The 20,436-nt window shown below is 33.5% G+C and overlaps 1 protein-coding gene across 1 annotated transcript in view; it reads right to left on the minus strand.

Annotated features, from left to right (window-relative positions):
- The window catches only part of LOC139497248 (uncharacterized), an 81,081-nt gene that overhangs the window by 38,949 nt on the left and 21,696 nt on the right, over positions 1-20,436 (minus strand). The window contains exon 3 of the mRNA XM_071285397.1: positions 3,531-3,602. Coding sequence (XP_071141498.1) covers positions 3,531-3,602 — 72 coding nt within the window. The remainder of the gene's footprint in view (positions 1-3,530; positions 3,603-20,436) is intronic.

Consider the following 20,436-nt stretch of genomic DNA (forward strand, 5'->3'; position numbering starts at 1 on the left):
AAATCATTTTCTCCTATGTTTTATTTTAGCCATAGGAGCTATGTTTCTGACATACAAGGAAATGAAATATAAAATTTATACTAGATACTCTGAAACTCATTTAGCCTAAGTTTGGCTGAAATTGATACAGCAGTTTCAGAGAAGATTTTTTAAAGTAAGTCAACATGATGAACAAATTGTGAAAAAAGTCTTTAAAGGGCAATAACTCCTTAAGGGGTCAATTGACAATTTTGGTCAAATTGACTTATTTGTAGATTTTACTTTGCTTAACATTTTTGCTATTAACAGTTTATCTGTATCTATAATAATATTCAAGATAATAACCAAAAACTGCAAAATTTCTTTAAAATCATCAATTCAGGAGCATTTAATATACCTGAAAAACCAGTTACCCAATTCGGCTGAGAATTTCAGGACAGGTAGACCTTGACCTAATAAATACTTTAACTTCTTGTCTTATTTGCTCTAAATGCTGGAGTTTTTGAGATATAAGCCAAAAACTGCATTTTACCCTGTGTTCTATTTTTAGCCATGACGGCCATGTTTTTTGACGAAATAAAAAATAAAGCACAAACTTTATTTTATACACCCTACTGATCATTCAGTTGAAGTTTGGTTGAATTTGGTTTAGTAGTTTTAGAGGAGAAGATTTTTTAAAGTTAGCAAATATGATGAACAAATTGTGAAAAATTGTCATTAAAGGACAATAACCCCTTTAGGGGTCAATTGACAATTTGGTCATATTAACTTATTTGTAGATCTTACTTTGCTGATCATTTTTGCTGTCTACAGTTTATCTTTATCTATAATAATATTCAAGATAATGACCAAAAACTGCAAAATTTCCTTAAAATTACCAATTAAGTGGCAGCAACCCAACAATGGTTTGTTTGATTCATCTGAAAATTTCAGGGCTGTTAGATCTTGACCTAATGAACATTTTTACCCCACGTCAGATTTGCTCTAAATGCTTTCGTTTTTAAGATATAAGCCAAAAACTGCATTTGACCCCTATGTTCTATTTTAAGTAACGGCGGCCATGTTTTTTGACGGATCAAAAATCGAAGCACACACTTTGTGCAGGATAATCTAAGGAACAATCATGCTAAGTTTCATTCAAATCCATTCATTAGTTTCAGAGGAGAAGATGTTTGAATAAACAGCTGCGCCATGAGCGCATGATACGCCCGATGTCTTGTGTGGAAGTTTTATGCAATAATCATACATTAGTTTCTGAGGAAATTTTAAGCAATAACCATTTATTGTTTTTGAGACACGGCGGGACATGTGAAACCCCCCCCCCCCACCCACCCTGTTTTTTTTTTTACAAATATCACTAAAATAAAATTTTGAATCAAACCAAAAAGTATACAGATCTTTAGATTAATATAACAAAGAAGTGTGTAAAGTTTAAAGCAATAATCATAAATTGTTTTTTGAGATACGGCGTGACATGTAAAAAAAACCTCCCCTTTTTTACAAAATACTCAATAACTCAAAAATAAAATTTTGAGTCATCACCAATTAGTATACAGATCTTTAAATTAGTATAACAGAGAAGTGTGTACAGTTTCAAGCAATAATCATAAATTGTTTTTGAGATACGGCGCGACATGAAAAAAAACCTCCCCTTTTTTACAAAATACTCAATAACTCAAAAATAAAATTTTGAGTCATCACCAAAAAGTATACAGATCTTTAGATTAATATAACAAAGAAGTGTGTAAAGTTTTAAGCAATAATCTTAAATCGTTTTTGAGATACGGCACGACATGTAAAAAAACCCTCCCCCTTTTTTACAAAATACTCAATAACTCAAAAATAAAATTTTGAATCATCACCAAAAAGTATACAGATCTTTAGATTAATATAACAAAGAAGTGTGTAAAGTTTTAAGCAATAATCATAAATCATTTTTGAGATACTGCGCGACATGTAAAAAAAAAACTCCCCCTTTTTTACAAAATACTCAAAAACTCAAAAATGAAATTTTGAATCATCACCAAAAAGTATACAGATATTAAGATTAATATAACTAAGAAGTGTGTAAAGTTTTAAGCAATAATCAAGAAACGTTTTTGAGATACGGTGCGACATGTGAAAAAAAACACACCCCTGTTTTAGTTACAAAGTGCCGTAACTCAAAAAGTTTAAATCTTATTTTCACCAAAAAGTATACAGATCATTTGACCATCATAAGAAACAGCTTTATTAAGTTTCATGAAATTTGGATAAGTCGTCCTCAAGTTACGGTGCGACATGTTTATGCCGGACAGACGGACAGACGGACGGACGGACGGACACCGGACATTTGTATACCATAATACGTCCCGTCAAAATTTTGACGGGCGTATAAAAATTGTTAACGACGACAGACGACGACGACGGACGCCAAGTGATGAGAAAAGCTCACATGGCCTTTTAGGCCAGGTGAGCTAAAAACAGCAAAATTTCCTTAAAATTACCATTCAGGGGCAGGAACCCAACAACGGGTTGCCTTATTCATCTGAAAATTTCACGACAGATAGATCTTGACCTGATAAACAATTTGACCCATGTCAGAGTTGCTCTAAATGCTTTTGTTTTTGAGTTATAAGCCAAAAACTGCATTTTACCCCTATGTTCTATTTTTAGCCATGGCGGCCATCTTGGTTGGTTGGCCGGGTCACCGGACACATTTTTTAAACTAGATACCCCAATGATGATTGTGGCCAAGTTTGGTTTAATTTGACCCAGTAGTTTCAGAGGAGAAGATTTTTGTAAAAGTTAACGACGCCGGACGCAAAGTGATGGGAAAAGCTCACTTGGCCCTTCGGATATATAAAAATAAACAAGAGACCAAGTAAGACATAGAAATTAATTATTAATTACATCATTTCTGTTCAAAGGGAAATAACTCAAATTCATATGGTAAAAATCACTTTTGTTACTGAAAGGTCAACAACTCAACAACGAAAACAGCTCAAATCGTGAAAATTGAACTTGACCTTCATTTTGTCACAGAAAACAACATATCTTAACTTGAAAAGATTTCGTCAAAGCTTTTTCATGTTTATGAACTGACAGTGTTTGGCAGCCGTCCACCCACCGCTGTACATCCTTAAATCAATAACCAAAAACAATTAAATATCAAAAATCAAGAAAACTTGCTCTTGTCTTGTTCGCTCTAGAATATGAAATAAAAGACATTAGCTTATTTTATTGAATATTGAAGAAAACACATAATAATAAATTCCTGAATTGAAAAATGACAACTAAGCTTAGTTAAAAGATTGTTAAGTGTGAATTAAGCGTCTCAAATATATGATGTCCAATCAAAATGGTGATAACAAATAAATTGCATTAGAATTTTAAATTGTTTGTTCAAAACTATTTTTTTAAGATTTCTCTCCTGAAGTATCTTGGTTTTGTGGCATTTGATTTCTGAGTTGAATATTTTTTTTTTATCTTTTGTAACTTATTTTCTAATTGATTCATTCTAAGTGTAAGCATTTGTAATTCAACACCATCATATCTATCACTATAAGTACCTGTAAGTATATCATCACTTCTTCATACTGTCTCCTCTTCCCTTCTGCTGCTAGATCATAAGGAGTCTTACCCTGAAATACAGATACATTGTTATATTGCTTCCACCTGTTACAAAGAAGGCTTCTGTTACACATATCTTACAATTAGTAAGACCAGTAGCAGCTGAGTGGTGATTTATTTTATCTTAACAGATGCTAACCATATATATATATATATATATATAAAACTCATAAGATGACATTTAGATTATTTTTCACAATTTTGTGAAGACTTTAAATAGGCTTTTAACTCTTTTTTGTCCAATAATTTTCTTTGCAGTTTGAAGATTGGTAAATGCATCCTTATGTCTACATGAGGGTGTGGAGGACTTTGGGGTCTTCATTTTTAACTATCTTTTCTAATTTTGTGGACAAATTATTGACAGTTCTTTATATTTTTAACACCCCAATATTGTTCTCTATCTTTTATATTTCTTTTCTATTCATTAATTTTTTACCGATTTCTCTCCATTTTCATGATTTTTTCTTCTTCAATTCATGATTTTCTAATCTGTAAACCCATTCATACCCTCCTGTATCTGTATACCCCATCTACACCTTCCTATATCTGTATATCCCTCCAATCCCTCCTATATCTGTATACCACATCCACACCCTCCTATATCTGTATAGCCCATCCACACACCAAAGTTTCATGGACATTGGTGAAAGCCTTTTTGAGTTATTGTCCGAAGTGTTGAAAATCCCCCTTTTTTTATGAATAAAGCCCCATAAATCCAAAACTTAAAATCTGAAATTTATAAAAATTGAAAGGGAGCTTACATCAATAGATATAAACAATTCACCAAAGTTTCTTGGACATTGGTGAAAGCCTTTTTGAGTTATTGTCCGAAGTGTTGAAAATCCCCCCTTTTTTTTATGAATAAAGCCCCATAAAACCAAAACTTAAAATCTGAAATTTATAAAAACTGAAAGGGAGCTTACATCAATAGATATAAACAATTCACCAAAGTTTCATGGACATTGGTGGAAGCCTTTTTGAGTTATTGTCCGAAGTGTTGAAAATCCCCCTTTTTTTATGAATAAAGTCCGATAAATCCAAAACTTAAAATCTGAAATTTATAAAAATTGAAAGGGAGCTTACATCAATAGATATAAACAATTCACCAACGTTTCATGGACATTGGTGAAAGTCTTTTTGAGTTATTGTCCGAAGTGTTGAAAACCCCCCTTTTTTATGAATAAAGCCCCATAAATCCAAAACTTAAAATCTGAAATTAAAAACTAGAGGCTCTAAAGAGCCTGTGTCGCTCACCTTGGTCTTGTGCATATTAAACAATGGACACGGATAAATTCATGACATAATTGTGTTTTGGTGATAGTGATGTGTTTGTAGATCTTATTTTACTGAACATTCTTGTTGCTACACTTATCTCTATCTATAATGAACTTGGCCCAGTAATTACAGTGGAAAATATTTTCTAAAAATTTACAAAAATTTATGAAAAATGTTAAAAATTAACTATTAAGGGCAATAACTCCTTAAGGGGTCAATTGACTATTTTGGTCATGTAAACTTATTTGTAGATCTTATTTTGCTGAACGTTATTGCTGTATACAGTTTATCTCTATCTATAATAATATTCAAGATAATAACAAAAAACGGCAAAATTTCCTTAAAATTACCAATTCAGGACAGTAACCTAACAACGGGTTGTCCCATCCATGTGAAAACATCAGGGCAGATAGATCTTGACCTGATAAACAATTAAACCCTGTCAGATTTTCTCTTAATGCTTCGGTTTTTGAGTTATTAGCCAAAAACTGCATTTTACCCCTATGTTCTATTATTAGCCGTGGCAGCCATTTTGGTTGATTAGCCAGGTCACGCCACACATTTTTTAAACAAGTTACCCCAATGATGATTGTGGCCAAGTTTAGTTTAATTTGGCCCAGTAGTTTCAGAGAAGAAGATTTTTGTAAAAGATTACTAAGATTTACGAAAAATGGTTAAAAATTGACTATAAAGGGCAATAACTCCTTCAGGGGTCAACTGACCATTTTGGTCATGCTGACTTATTTGTAAATCTTACTTTGCTGAACATTATTGCTGTTTACAGTTTATCTCTATCTATAATAATATTCAAGATAATAACCAAAAACAGCAAAATTTCCTTAAAATTACCAATTCAGGGGCAGCAACCCAACAACAGGTTGTCCGATTCATCTGAAAATTTCAGGACAGATAGATCTTGCCCTGATAAACACTTTTACCGCTGTCAGATTTGCTCTAAATGCTTTGGTTTTTGAGTTATAAGCCAAAAGCTGCATTTTACCCCTATGTTCTATTTTATAGCCATGGCGGCCATCTTGGTTGGTTGGCCTAGTCACGCCAAACATTTTTTAAACAAGATAGCCCAAAGATGATTGTGGTAAAGTTTGGATTAATTTGGCCCAGTAGTTTCAGAGGAGAAGATTTTTGTAAAAGATTACTAAGATTTACGAAAAATGGTTAAAAATTGTCTATAAAGGTCAATAACTCCTAAAGGGGTTAACTGACCATTTTGGTCATGTTGACTTATTTGTAAATCTTACTTTGCTGCACATTATTGCTGTTTACATTTTATCTCTATCTATAATAATATTCAAGATAATAGCCAAAAACAGCAAAAATCCCTAAAATTACCAGTTCAGGGGCAGCAACCCAATAACGGGTTGTCGGATTCATCTGAAAATTTGAGGGCAGATAGATCTTCACCTGATAAACAATTTTACCCTGTCAGATTTGCTCTAAATGCTTTGGTTTTTGAGTAATAAGTCAAAAACTGCATTTTACCCCTATGTTCTATTTTTAGCCTTGGCGGCCATCTTGGTTGGTTGGCCGGGTCACGCCACACATTTTTTAAACTAGATACCCCAATGATGATTGTGGCCAAGTTTGGTTTAATTTGGCCCAGTAGTTCCAGAGGAGAAGATTTTTGTAAGGGTTAACGACGACGGACGACGACGACGGACGATGGACGCCAAGTGATGGGAAAAGCTCACTTGGCCCTTCGGGCCAGGTGAGCTAAAAAACAAAAGGGAGCTTACGTCAATAGATATAAACAATTCACTTAAGTTTCATGGAAATTGGTGAAAGTGTTTTTGAGTTATTGTTCGAAGTGTGGACGACGGACGGACGGACAGACGGACGGACGGACAACGGTATACCATAATATGTCCCGTCTAAAAGACGACGGGCGTATAAAAACTGCAGCATTCATTTGCGCCAAATAAAACAACCATTTAATTGCGCAAATATTATAGACTTGTTTTCATATGCTTGTTCTTAGTGCACTCACTCAAGGAGGTCCTTTTCGGTATTAACAGTTACAGGCAAAGGGCCTCCTTAGTGCACTTATAACAAAATAGTGCACTTAAGACCTGATGGAATAATAGAACTGACACAAAAAACATGACATAAAAATGGAGACTTTCTTAAAGTACTTAATTTCAAATTTTATAATCATATCTTTAGTAATTATCAAGTTATTTAACAGTTGAAGTCAGTATTCTAATGAAACATGTACGTGTAAATAGGTAAATCGTTTCGAGGTAAATATGACACAACTAATAAAATTGGGAATGGAAATGGGGAATGTGTCAAGTTCCATTTATTGGCGCAATTCATATTATAAAAAACAAGAACTATCTTTAAAAAAGATATCCGATGTATTTAAATTTGAGTACATGTTTAAAACTATCATTTCGATAACCTTCAGAAACACAATGACTTAATGATGCAGGACCTCTTTAATTAAATCTCCATCTGAATGTAACTACAAAAAGGCGATTGTAGTGCACTGAAAACCTGCATAGTTTGACACAATTTGTCCTTTGTGGCAACGCCCGTTCACTACCTTCATCTTGTGAACAACAATGCTGTAACTATCTAAAAATCATTGAATTACCAACAAAAGAACATTACAAATTGTTTTGTGACTATTCCAATTATATTTAAATAAATGATTTACCATTTAAATAACGTTTTCTCTGTTTGTGTTACCCCGCGGAAATCTCACATGTGTATGTGCGTTCTAAAAGTCATGTACGTTCGTCCAACAAAGTTTACATTAAAAATTATATAATTGTTCCGAATAAACAGCTGTCATGGATGCAAAGAGCTATTGGAGAAACAATTATTTTAATAAAAATATAAATCTTGGTAAGATCTAGTTCAAATATTTATAGTTTTTCACTTGCTTTCCATCACGATATAATTAACGAGACGTTTTTTCAAACACAACCAAATCACCCACCATGACAGCATTTTGTCCAATCACAGAAAGGATTTTCGAGCATGCGTATTCTGTTGCCATAGTTAAGCGTCCTTAAGTTCAAAGGGCACAAACCAAAACTATACCGACGTACTACGTGGGAAAAACAAGAGATGGGCGCGATACAAACCTTAACAATTTGACATATTACACCTGACCGTTTTGACAAACCAGTAAATTCTTCACCCGGGGATATGCACCTGACACTAATCTTCCTTCACTAACTTTACAATACCCAGCCGTGTCATTTCCGTATATTATACATGTAGATAACACGTGTGATACATGTATATACACCAGAAATACCCATTCAAGTGATTTTTATTTTTAGAAGAACTCCATATCAGGAAACATTAAATATACATACACATACAATTACAATTGAAAAAAAAATATTAATAATATTGAGTTCAAATGTTGTTTTTATTAAATGCACCTAGGTACGTATTTGTAAACTTATGTTGTTACTTTATTTCATGTATCTTTTTTTGTTGTTGCTTCAATTACTTTTTTTTTTATCTTAATGACTTAAAAAATATTCGTAAATCGAAAAACGCACAAATCTGAATAGAATCATATGGCCTTGAATGATTTCTTTAACTCAAAACTAGAAATACATGTACATGTAGATGCCTCTTAAATCTTATTTTTCTCGTTGGGTTGCTTGTCCATTAATTGACGTTTACGCTATATTCTTTAGTTCGGTATTTGTGAAAATCCGCTCATCTATCAATTTCACAAGAAATATAATAGTCGCAAGTCATGAACACTGATGTTTAACCTGTTATCAATTTTTCGTATATGCACAAAGATAAAATAAAATGAAACACTTTAAAGCAGTTTAAATCATGCAGTGAATTTTGAAAATATAGTGTTATTTTAGATTAATGCTTTTTCTGTCCCTTTTCTTAATAATTAGGACACGTGTCACTGGTAAATATGGAACTAGTCAACCATGAATAATCCCAAACAACAAATTTTTGATTGATTTGGGTATCTATGGTTTGTCACACTTGCTTATACTAGTATTATCAATATTACGTATTATTTTCAGTTATAGTAGTCTCAGTTTTCAACAATATTTTAACAATATCCTTAAGAATTTTAATTGCTTCAGTCATTTAATATATGCATATATATTTTTTTTTCATGATTAATATTTTTAGATTGATAATAAAATTGCATCATTTTTAAGCATTTATTTATTTATATTTATTTAACGTGCACACTGATTTGATAAGTGTTTAAACACTTGACGCCATATTGATACATATCATATATGAACATTTCGGAAAAATAAGGTAGATATTTAATCATCGGCTCTCAGAAAGTTTTCTTGTAGGTTAAAAGAAGGGGGACAATAAACCTCTAAGTAGTAAAACTTTAAGATTGGTATTCTTTATATTGTATAACTTTCATATTCTGGCTTTCCCCTCAATTTTTAAATTATATTGAGAAGTCACGTTTTAATGCCAGATCTTTTATCATTTGTTCTGTTAAATCAAAGACATGTAATACATGTATTCTATTATCTGGGATAAATTACTCACAATGATAAAGAAATAAGGGATGATTTAGAAATTGGCATGTTGTGTATACACCTATCTATTGGATAACACTATATATGTTGCCCACTAGCTGTCCTTATGTGTTTTTTGTTGTTTAATTGCTGTCTCGTTGTCGTTAAACCCACTATAAACTCGTACAGTTTCAATATATATTGTTCTTAAGACTTTGCCCAGAGGAAAGTAATAGAATAGGTTTGTATATACATTTTAGCGTTTCACTTTCAATTTTTAACTCCCCAATATTTTATTTTAAACTATTAATTTTGAAGACGTGTGTTATCTAAACGAAGTCTCAATGGTCACCAAATCACCAGCATCATAAATGCAAGGTCAGCTTTTTTACGTTCTAAAACAACAAAAATTCTAGATTTTTATTCACATAAAGACTTGAAAGACTTAATTGTAACTGTATGCTGATTGATGTTTTATTCTTGGGCTGCTGCAGGCCAGATCACTCTTATTTTCTAAAGAAAATTTTGCATATCCCAAGTCGGGAGCCTCTGGCCTTTGTTAGTCTTGTATTCTTTTAACTTTAGTTTCTTGTGTACAATTTGGAAATTAGTACATCATGGCGTTCATTATCACTGAATTAGTATATATTTGTTTAGGGGTCAGCTGAGGGACGCCTCAAGGTGAGGGAATTTCTCGCTACATTGAAGACCTGTTGGTGACCTTCTGCTGTTAGTTTTTTCTATGGTCGAGTTGTTGTCTCTTTGACACATTCCTCATTTCCATTCTCAATTTTATTTGCATAGTACATATACTTATTCGTCTCGTCTGTAGTGTACAAGCAAATATAGTACTTACTAAATAGAAATTCTGACAGACCCAAAAGAAGTTTTTAAAAACCTGGGCTATTTGTCCTGTACCCAAGTGTAAATCTTATATATACAATATATACCCTTATTTTATTCTGTATGCTTCTTTGTACATATGTACGTGTTTAAGTTCTTTAATATGCTTATGAATAACAGGAGATGTACATGGAGGGTGTGCATTGTACATTTTTTGTGTACATAATCTGACATATATCATGAGACAGCTACAGAAAAGGGGGCAAGGGGGTCCCAATAACAGCAAAACAGCAAATTGATTTGGCTTATAACAGATAACACGGAATTAAAATGGACAAAAACAGATAACAGACAACTAAATATTTAAATAAGTCGGGTCCTTGACAAATCCAGTAGTCACGAGTATAATCCTTTGTAATGAATTCCATTTTCTATGAACATGGTTTTAAGAATAATTATTTATGTATCTAGAATGTGTTTACTGCTGAATATATTATAATATTTTTATACGCTCGTTTACCGGATTTCGAAAAAGAGCAGGCTAATGCCGCTACAAGGCAGCACTCGCACCCGCAAAGTGGAAAGGGATTAATATAAGTTGCAAAACTTGTTTCTCAATCCACTATAAATAAATATGTTTAAACTAAACCGGACGTATTAATTTGGTATACTGTTGTCCGTCTTTCCGTCGTCAGCATGTCGGACATTAACTCAAACACTCTTGTTTACATCAATTTACATAAAACTTTGGGAAATTGTTAATATCTATTGACATGAGCTTCCTTTGGTTTTTTTTTATAAATTTTAGATTTTAAGTTTCGGAGTAATGGGGTTTTATTCAATAAAAATTGTGGTTTTTTTTCTCAGTTTTTTTATAATATCTCAAAAATCCTTTCACAAATTTGCAAGGAATTTTGGTGAATTGTTTATATCGATTGACATGAGCTCCCTTTCAAATTTTATAAATTTAAGTGGTTTTATTAATTAAAATGAGTTGATTTTCCAGTTTTCGGACATTAACACAAAAAAGTTTTCAGCAGTTCTAATGAAACTTTGCTGAATTGTTTATATCTATTGTTGTAAGCGCCCTTTAGATTTTTATTAATTTTCTATTTTATGTTATTGAGTTAAGGGGTTTATTCATTAAAAGCTGGTATTTTCCAGTTTTCGGACAATAACTCAAAAATGTTTTCAGCAGTTCTCATGAAACTTTGATGTATTGTTGTTTATATACATGATATATATTGACTGAAGCTCCCTTTCGGTTTTTATAAATATCTGATATGACATTGAGAAGTTATCGAATATTTCAAAAAGGCGACGGGCGTATCATGCGCTCATGGTGTAGCTGTTTATTGTTGTAGAATACTTTTTTCAGCATTTATTTTTGTACAGTTATAAAAATAACACATGCTTGTTATTTAAATAGTGTGTAATAAAATTGAGAATAAAAATGAGGAATATGTCAAAGAGACAAAAATAATATCTAGTAAAAATTCAAGGGCAGTTATGGTATCAAAGTAGGTCCAATTCACATAGTTCTTGTGTTTGTTGCTACTAAAAAATGACCAAAAAGAGTTTGAATATATATATTCGCAATCTGACTTTTTTTAAAATGCCTAATTAATGAGGTGTGTGAATTTTTCTTAATAAGACTATGAGGCAAAGTGGTATATAGGGTAGAAAAATCAAAAGCACCAATTATAAGCATGCAATTTATCAAGTACCAGTCGAACCAATTTTGACACTCCAAAATTAATTTATTCCACTATTTTTAAAGGCCTTATTTGAACAATTATATTGCACCAAGTGTACTAGTAAGTAGAATACATAGTTTAGTAGGGGAACAATGGCTTGAAGACGAAATAAACCTTTGTTTGTAATGAGCTATGGTGCAGCTTCGGAACCCAGTACCTGATGGGAACTTTCATTGTACAATGTATTTGGTTCTGCTTTGAAAAGAATCGCATAGCTGAGTCTATGTACCATATAATATAAAAGGTTAACTGGTTGCAAGGACCTAGTCCTTAATTGAGATCCTTGTCAGATATTCCTGGCCATGTTTTCCTTTTCGTCATATTAAGAATTGTTCTTATTTAATATGTTCGTACGGGAAACAAGGAACATTATCCTCATACAAAAAAATAAGATACATTTGTGTGATTCTAAATACATGTTCCAAGAAAAATGGAATTTATTACAAAGGATAATCATAAGATATACTGGAATTGTCCTGGACCTTACTTCTGTGATGGGTATATGTTATAAAATGGAATCGTTCTCCGAATACGGGACCAACATATTAGTAGTGGTAGACTCCAATGTCCAAAGATCTTCAATTTCTACCATATACTGGCTGTCAAAAAAATGCTAACATTCCAATTTTCAATAACAGTTAACAGCAAGTACATTATCACAATAACAGATAACAAAAAAACTAACAGCCCAATAACAGCTAACAAAGAATAAGACAATAACAGCTAACAGCAAATATATTTTCAGAATAACAGATAACAAAGAATTAAAATGACCCATAACAGCTAAACCCCTTGCCCCCCCCCCCCCCCCCCCCCACGAAGTTCTTTCTGTTCAACATTTTGTACTACCAGAATAAGGTTTATTCTGTTACTATTATACTAGTTACTGCGAGTCTTTTGGCATTTTAAACCTCTAAGCACCCCACCACACTGTGTAAATATATTGTGTAAATTATTTTATTAATAATTAAACCTATACTAGATCACACCCGCGGCATACACAGTTGTAAACTGTTGTAGGATGAATTTTTGTAAAAGATATTATGTCTGGAGAATTTCATAAAAGGTATCAAAAGCCCCCTCACTTTTGTTCCTAAGTCCGTTATCTGTTTCTTTTCTGTTAAATTCAATTATGTTCATGTCTCTGGCCTCAAACCACAATTATTCTACCCCTTTACTACAATGCATTTTCTTTGTAAAAGTCAAATCAAATTATGAAATTAAAAATTTGCACCGCTTCAAACATAAAATAAATGTAACTGCTTATAGACCATTATTATTCTAACAAAAATAAATATGCTTCTAGGACAATCCATCAGTACTTTTTTTCTTTTGAGAGCCCTATTAACATGTGAATGGGAGGATTTGAATTTTGTATAAATGACGAAGGCTAATTTGAGGGGTCACGGTTCGGAGGGGTCCTCATCCCGAAATCCCGGGCTTAAAAACATGAGATCCTGAGGTGCCGAATTTAAAGACATTCATATCCCAACATCCCAAAATTCGAAAAAAAATATTCCCAGACCAAGAAAGGATCAATCCCGAAATCCCGAGCTTAAAAACACCCGATCCTGACGTCCCGAAAAAGTCCTGCCTCCCTCAAGTCTCCACCATACTTTCATTTTGGCCAAATCACTACTTTCACTTTCAACAATAAATTTTTATGCTCCATTTAAGGCCATTATGTTTCCTAGTCTGTGCAACCGTTCGTTCGTTCGTTCGTACTGTCCATCCGTCTGTCCGGTTATAGGTTTAACTTTTTGATCGAGGTTATAAGTTTTTGATGAAGTTGAAGTTCAATCAACTCGAAACTTAGTAAATAATTATGTTCCCTATGATATAATCTTTCTAATTTTGAATGCAAAATTAGAGATGTTACTCAATTTCACCGTCCACTGAACATAGAAAATGATAGTGCCAGTGTTGCATCCGTGTGCTATGGACACATTCTTTTTTCCACATGTTTTACTTATTTCAATATATATGCAACTGGTATGACCCCTTAAATAGTCATTTCAAAGAAAACAGTAGACAGAATTATACAGAAAGTCTTTATATATCATAGTATTATAATCGTAGCTTACATGAAGATAAACGCAAACCAGATGCTCTGCAGGGCACAGCTTTATACGACCGCAGAGGTTAAACACTGACCAGTTGGGGCAAGTATGGACACAACATTCAAGCTGGATTCAGCTCTAAATTTGGATTGTGATTAAATAGTTGACACAGCATAGGTTTCTGACACAGAATGAATGTGGTCTAATGAACTTAAAATATTTTTTTTGCCTTTGAGCAGTTCACTATGCAGTTGAATATTAATCCTCTCAAAAAAAAGTTTGAAGACATTTTTTTTTTTATGAAATGAGACAAGTTTAACCCCCCCCACCCAATTTTTTTTTCACATCCCCCTTTCCCTTTTTCCAAAACTCATCTCAATTCAAATTTCTAATGGAGTTTGCAACAATAACTACTCATTTAAATACATCATAAAATATTCAAATGTAAAATAAAGTGCTTGTTATCACTGAATGGTAAAGATTGTTTTAATTTATCAGTTGGTAGTAAAAATGAATATACATTGTATATTGTATAAAACAATGATTTAAGTTGATTCAACTAATATTCTGGACAAAGAAAGATAACTCCAATTGAAAATTTCTTGCTATTGCACAATATTGTGCAATTAGATATTTCTTGCTATTGCGCAATTCTGTGCAATTGAAAATATTTGCTATTACACAATACTGTGCAATTGAAGATTTCTTGCTATTGCGCAATACTGTGCAATGGAAAATTTCTTGCTATTGCACAATACTTAATATAATAATTTTGGATCCTAATTTGAATCAACTTGAAAACTGGGCCCATAATCAATCAAAGCGCTGTAAGCGCTGAAGGCAGTTAACCAAAAACCAAGGCAATCGTAATTATGAAAACTGTCAACATTAAACATTCATATATAGTATACATTCATGTTTATCTAATGATTTATTTATTAAGGCAAATTATTTATATGTTATCAAGGTTTCAAAAGCAATGCATATATCAATGTATATTTTTTTATGGTGAGTCTGCAGTGGTACAAGTTCCCAATGATTGCAGTTGTTCTACTTGGTAGTTAACCTTGGTTTTTATTTGACTGCTAGAAGTTCAAGTTGACTTAGTATGAACATGTAATAGTATGAATGGACTGGTTTCCCTGGAAAGAAAACTGAGTTTGTGTTCTATAGTACAAAAGTTATGAGACACGAATCAGACAAATGTTCACTACAACAGGGATCAAAGGTGAGGTCTGACTGACCTGCCCATAGTAAATGTAAATGATTTGTTATTTTGTCTCATACATATGAATATATATAATTTAGGGGTGGGGATATCAACGGTTTTCAATTTCTCAAAATGGTACGGGTAGGCAGAGGATTTAGGGGGCAGGAGGCCGCCCCACCCCCTTTTTTGGGAAAAAAATTGGTTGCTTATATAGGGAATCACTGAAGCGTGACTGGAGCGGGCCCCCACTTATGAAAATTTCTGGATCCGCCACTGGGGGTAGGGTTACCCTAGGAACTTCCCCTATATTTCATTTTATTTGCTATATTGTCCCATACATGAATATATATGGTTTAGGGGTGGGGATCTCATTGGTTTCCAAGTTCTCAAACAGGAGGAGAAGGGTGACCCCAGGGACTTTTCATTTAATTAGTTATATTGGCCCATACATGAATATATATTGTTTTGGTGTGGGGATCTCAACCTTTTCCAAGTTCTCAAACAGGAGGGTTGGGGTGACCACAGGGACTTCCCCTATATTTTATTTGATTTGTTATATTGTCCCATACATGAGTATATATGGTTTAGGGGTAAGGATCTTGACCATTTCCAAGTTCTCAAACAGAAGGGTGTACAGTGACCTCAGGGACTCCCCCTATCTTTCATTTGAATTGTTATATTGTCCCGTACATGAATATATGGTTAAAGGTTGGCGATCTCAACGCGTTTCAAATTTTCAAACAGGAGGGGGTGGGGTGACCCAAGGGAACCCCCTATATTTCATCTTATTTTTTATATTGTCCCATACATGAATATATATGGTTTAGGGGTGGGGATCTGGATCAATTTTAAATTCTAAAACAGGAAGGGTGGGGTGACCCCCAGCGACTCTTCCTATATTTTATTTGATTTTTCATATTGTCACAAACATGAATATATATGGTTAAGGGGTGTGGATCTCGACCGTTTCCAAGTTCTCAAACAGGAGGGGGTGGGGTAACTCCAGGGACTCCCCCTATATTTCATTTTATTTATTATATTGTCCTATACTTGAATATATGCAGGGGCGGATTCAGGGGAGTGTTGCGGGCTTGCACCCCCCCTTAAATTTGCAAAGCATGGGTTGTTCTCAGCTTAATAAACAGTATTCCGATAATTTTACCTCAAATTTTTTTTAACCTCGCTCTGCTCGGCGAAAATTTAAGTGTGTGCCCCTTCTAACCTAAAATCCTGGATCTGCCCCTCATATGGTTTAGGGGTGGGGAGCTGGACTGTTTCCAAGTTATCAAACAGGAGGGGTAGAGTGGCCCAAAGAATGCCACCTATATATCATATGATTTACTTACATTTAGGTACATATAATCTTGTTGCATTATTTTTGAAAATAAAGAAACTTTCAGCTACTTTAATTGACCCTTCAAAATTGAGAAAAACTAATAACCCTTCGAAATTGCAGTAAAATGTTTACACTTTAAAATCATCTCACATGTATTATCATAATTTATCACTGATAAAGAAAATTTAGACTGTGACCATGAACATGTATATTGTTAGATATACTGTTGCCAGCTGTCACGTTGTATTGGATTTTTAAATTAAAATTTGTCAAAAAGTAATTTTGAGTTTCTGTATAAAATATTTTTCTGCTTTTTCTTTCTTTTACATATATCTTTTGGTTTACAATTCTAGTGTTTATATTCATTTACCATGCATAGATTTATTTTTTCACCTGCTTTGATTTATTTTGTAAATGATCGCCAAACCCGGAATTATCCTTATCCGCTTCCGGAATCGGATCCGATATTGTAAAATTTTGTCTTCACGGCCGCCATTGTTATGTGTTTACAATGTTGTCTTTGTCAATCAGATACGATTTTACTCGAATTTATACAATATTTGTCGGCGATTTTCTGTATAAAGCTAGCGGTTGAACAAAATGAACATGTCATGAATAATAATGATAAACATGAGTTTTTAGCTCGTTTAATTGGAGACTTTGGTGACTTGCATGGAAGGTTTGAAAAGTAATTTCTTATTTTCTTTCAAGTGGAAGGTGACTACGTCGGGCGTAGCTAGAAACCAACTATCCTAGTCGAAATTCCGCTTGCAAAAGTGGAAGGTCGCGGACCTCGGACCACCGCTAATTTGCACACCTGCCTCCAAATTGAAAAGCTAAGAAAATTTCTTTTTCTAATTTGAAATTGCTGCCAACAGCATGAACAGTTGAACTTATTATATAATAGACTACTGACGTAATTGTACTACGTATTGATGACAAACAATATCCCTACGACTTTTGCCATTTGGGAAATCTAAACTACTTGCCTTAAGAGATTTTCGGCGATTAAATATTTCATACAATTGTTCTTTGACATCTTATCTAAAAGCACAAGTCATAATGAACTACACAATGATTCTTAATAAGCACTACTTCCTATGTGTAACTTCAAAACTTTTGGATAAATCGACGATCATTTAAGGTTTTTCTGGTCATGTTTTTTGTAATCCAGAATAAAAAGTATTAAAAAAGTGTTCAATTAGTTATATATAACATAGTAGCGAGCTAGATAATAACAATGTCAAGTATTTCAGCATTTATTGGGTAGAACACAAATCGAGGGCGCTCGCATAATGCAGCTTAACTGCATAAAAATCTAAGAACATGTTTAGATTCGGTATATAAAAAAAGCCCAAGAATTTAATTTTTGTTAAAATCAAACTTGGTTTAATTTTGGACCCTTTGGACTATGTAGACCAATTTGAAAACAGGACCAAAAATTAAGAATCTACATACACAGTTAGATTTGGCATATGAAAGAACCCCAATTATTCAATTATTGATGAAATCAAACAAAGTTCAATTTTGGACCCGTTGGGCCCCTTATTCCTATACTGTTGGGACTAAAACTCACAAAATCAAACCCAACCTTCTTTTTATGGTCATAAACCTTGTGTTTAAATTTCATAGATTTCTATTTACTTATACTAAAGTTATGGTGCGAACACCAAGAATAATGCTTATTTGTGCCCCTTTTTGGCCCCTAATTCCTAAACTGTTGGGACCTCAAATTCCAAAATCAATCCCAACCTTCCTTTTGTGGTCATAAACCTTGTGTCAAAATTTCATTGATTTCTATTCGCTTAAACTAAAGTTATAGTGCGAAAACCAAGAAAATGCTTATTTAGGCCCTTTTTGGTCCCTAATTCCTAAAATGTTGGGACCAAAACTCCCAAAATCAATCCCAACCTTCCTTTTGTGGTCATAAACCTTATGTTAAAATTAAATAGAGTTCTATTCACTTTTAGTAAAGTTAGAGTGCGAAAACTAAAAGTATTCGGACGACGACGCAGACGGAGACGCTATCATCATACCAATATACGACCAAAAAATTTTAAATTTTTGCGGTCGTATAAAAATAATAGTTGTGGTTCTTGCGATCCAAAAACCATAATATGGAGAACGCTCTGATTGGGTTATTTATTTTTCATTTTTGTTATTCATCAATCGATTGATCCATAAACCATAATATTGAGAATGCTCTGATTGGCTTATTTAATTTTCATTTTTGTTATACATCATACGATTGGATGTAGTTGTGCATGTTAAAAACCTGGAAACCTATCTATGACCAAAAGTCAGTCTGATGACGGAATCAATATCCGGACACCCTTTTTGTCGTTTCTCTCCCAATATAACTCAATCTGAATAATCATAAGAATGGATGACAAATGCGACTATGCATGTTACCTATAGGACACAGAGGCATGATGATTAATTTATTGTGGAAGGAAGAGAAGCGACACACAAAATGAGGTCTTCTCGTTTAATAGTATAGATATCCCAAGTGGGAGTACTTCGATATAAATATATAACAGGAAAAAATGCCTGTACATTGGTTGCCTTCCACTTACTTACATTCCACATCAAAATATGTTCGTTGTCAGAACTTCTAAAGAACAGTTGGCTTCAGTTGCAAATATATTGCAAATATATTGTATGCTGGCAGAACAAAACTACCCATACTCGCTGCTTGTTTATGTACCTGTCAGGATTGATTTAGGGGCCTGTTGTTCAGTAGTATGTTGATGTGGTTCATAGCCTGTTATTTCTCAGTTTGTATATATATATTGGATTGTTGGTTTTCCTGTTTGAATTGTGTACACTAGTAATGTTGGGGTCCCTTATGTCCTTATAGCTTGCTGTTTTGTCTGGGTCATAGCCCTAGTATGTGTTAAAGGCAGAACAATGACTTCAATTTGTTATTATCAGGTTGTCAGGGGTTATTTTATTGTTATAGAAAAGAACAAGAGGCTGTCACAACGACAGCAAACCGGATTTATTAACATTTATTTGTGTCCTGGCAAAATCACAAGAACCATAACTGATGAATGCTGAAAGTGAAAATCGTCAATATCAAATTTGACCTCCATTTTGTAGTCAGTATCAACATATTAAAATTTGAAAAGCTTAGATTGAATGGTTCATTAGTAAATGCAACAATGTGAATGGAAACACCATTTTATGATCTTTCAAGAGCCATAACTCCTGAACGGTAAAAGTCAAAATCGTCATTATTGAACTTGACCTCCATTTTGTCATCAGTAACAATATATTAAAATTTGGGAAGCTTTGGTAGAACAGTTCATGCGTAAATGCACGGACACGACTGGAAACTCCAGTTTTCAAACTTTCAAGAACCATTACTCCTGAACCGTAAAAGTCAAAATCGTCATTATTGAACTTGACCTCCATTTTGTCATCAGTAACAACATATTAAAATTTGGGAAGCTTTGGTAGAACAGTTCATGCGTAAATGCACGGACACTACTGGAAACTCCATTTTTTAATCTTTCAAGAACCGTAACTCCTGAACGGTAAAAGTCAAAATCGCCATTATTGAACTTGACCTTCATTTAGTTGCCAGTAACAACATATTAAAATTTTAAAAGCTTTGGTTGAACAATTCATGAGTTAATGCACGGACAACATTTGATTGCCGCCCGCCCGGCCGCCCGCCGTACATCCCCAAATCAATAACCGACATTTTTGTCACAAAAATCCGGTTAAAAATAGAATAAACCAAGGATTTGTATAGTGCTATTATACAAATCCTTGGAAAAGCTGAGAATTTTTTACTTAAAAAGAGGAGAACTACATCATATTTGAAACAACTTTTCTAAAAGAGGGGTCCACACATTCT

The sequence above is a fragment of the Mytilus edulis genome, chromosome 12, assembly GCF_963676685.1.
Source record: "Mytilus edulis chromosome 12, xbMytEdul2.2, whole genome shotgun sequence".
Classification (NCBI taxonomy): Eukaryota; Metazoa; Mollusca; class Bivalvia; order Mytilida; family Mytilidae; genus Mytilus; species Mytilus edulis.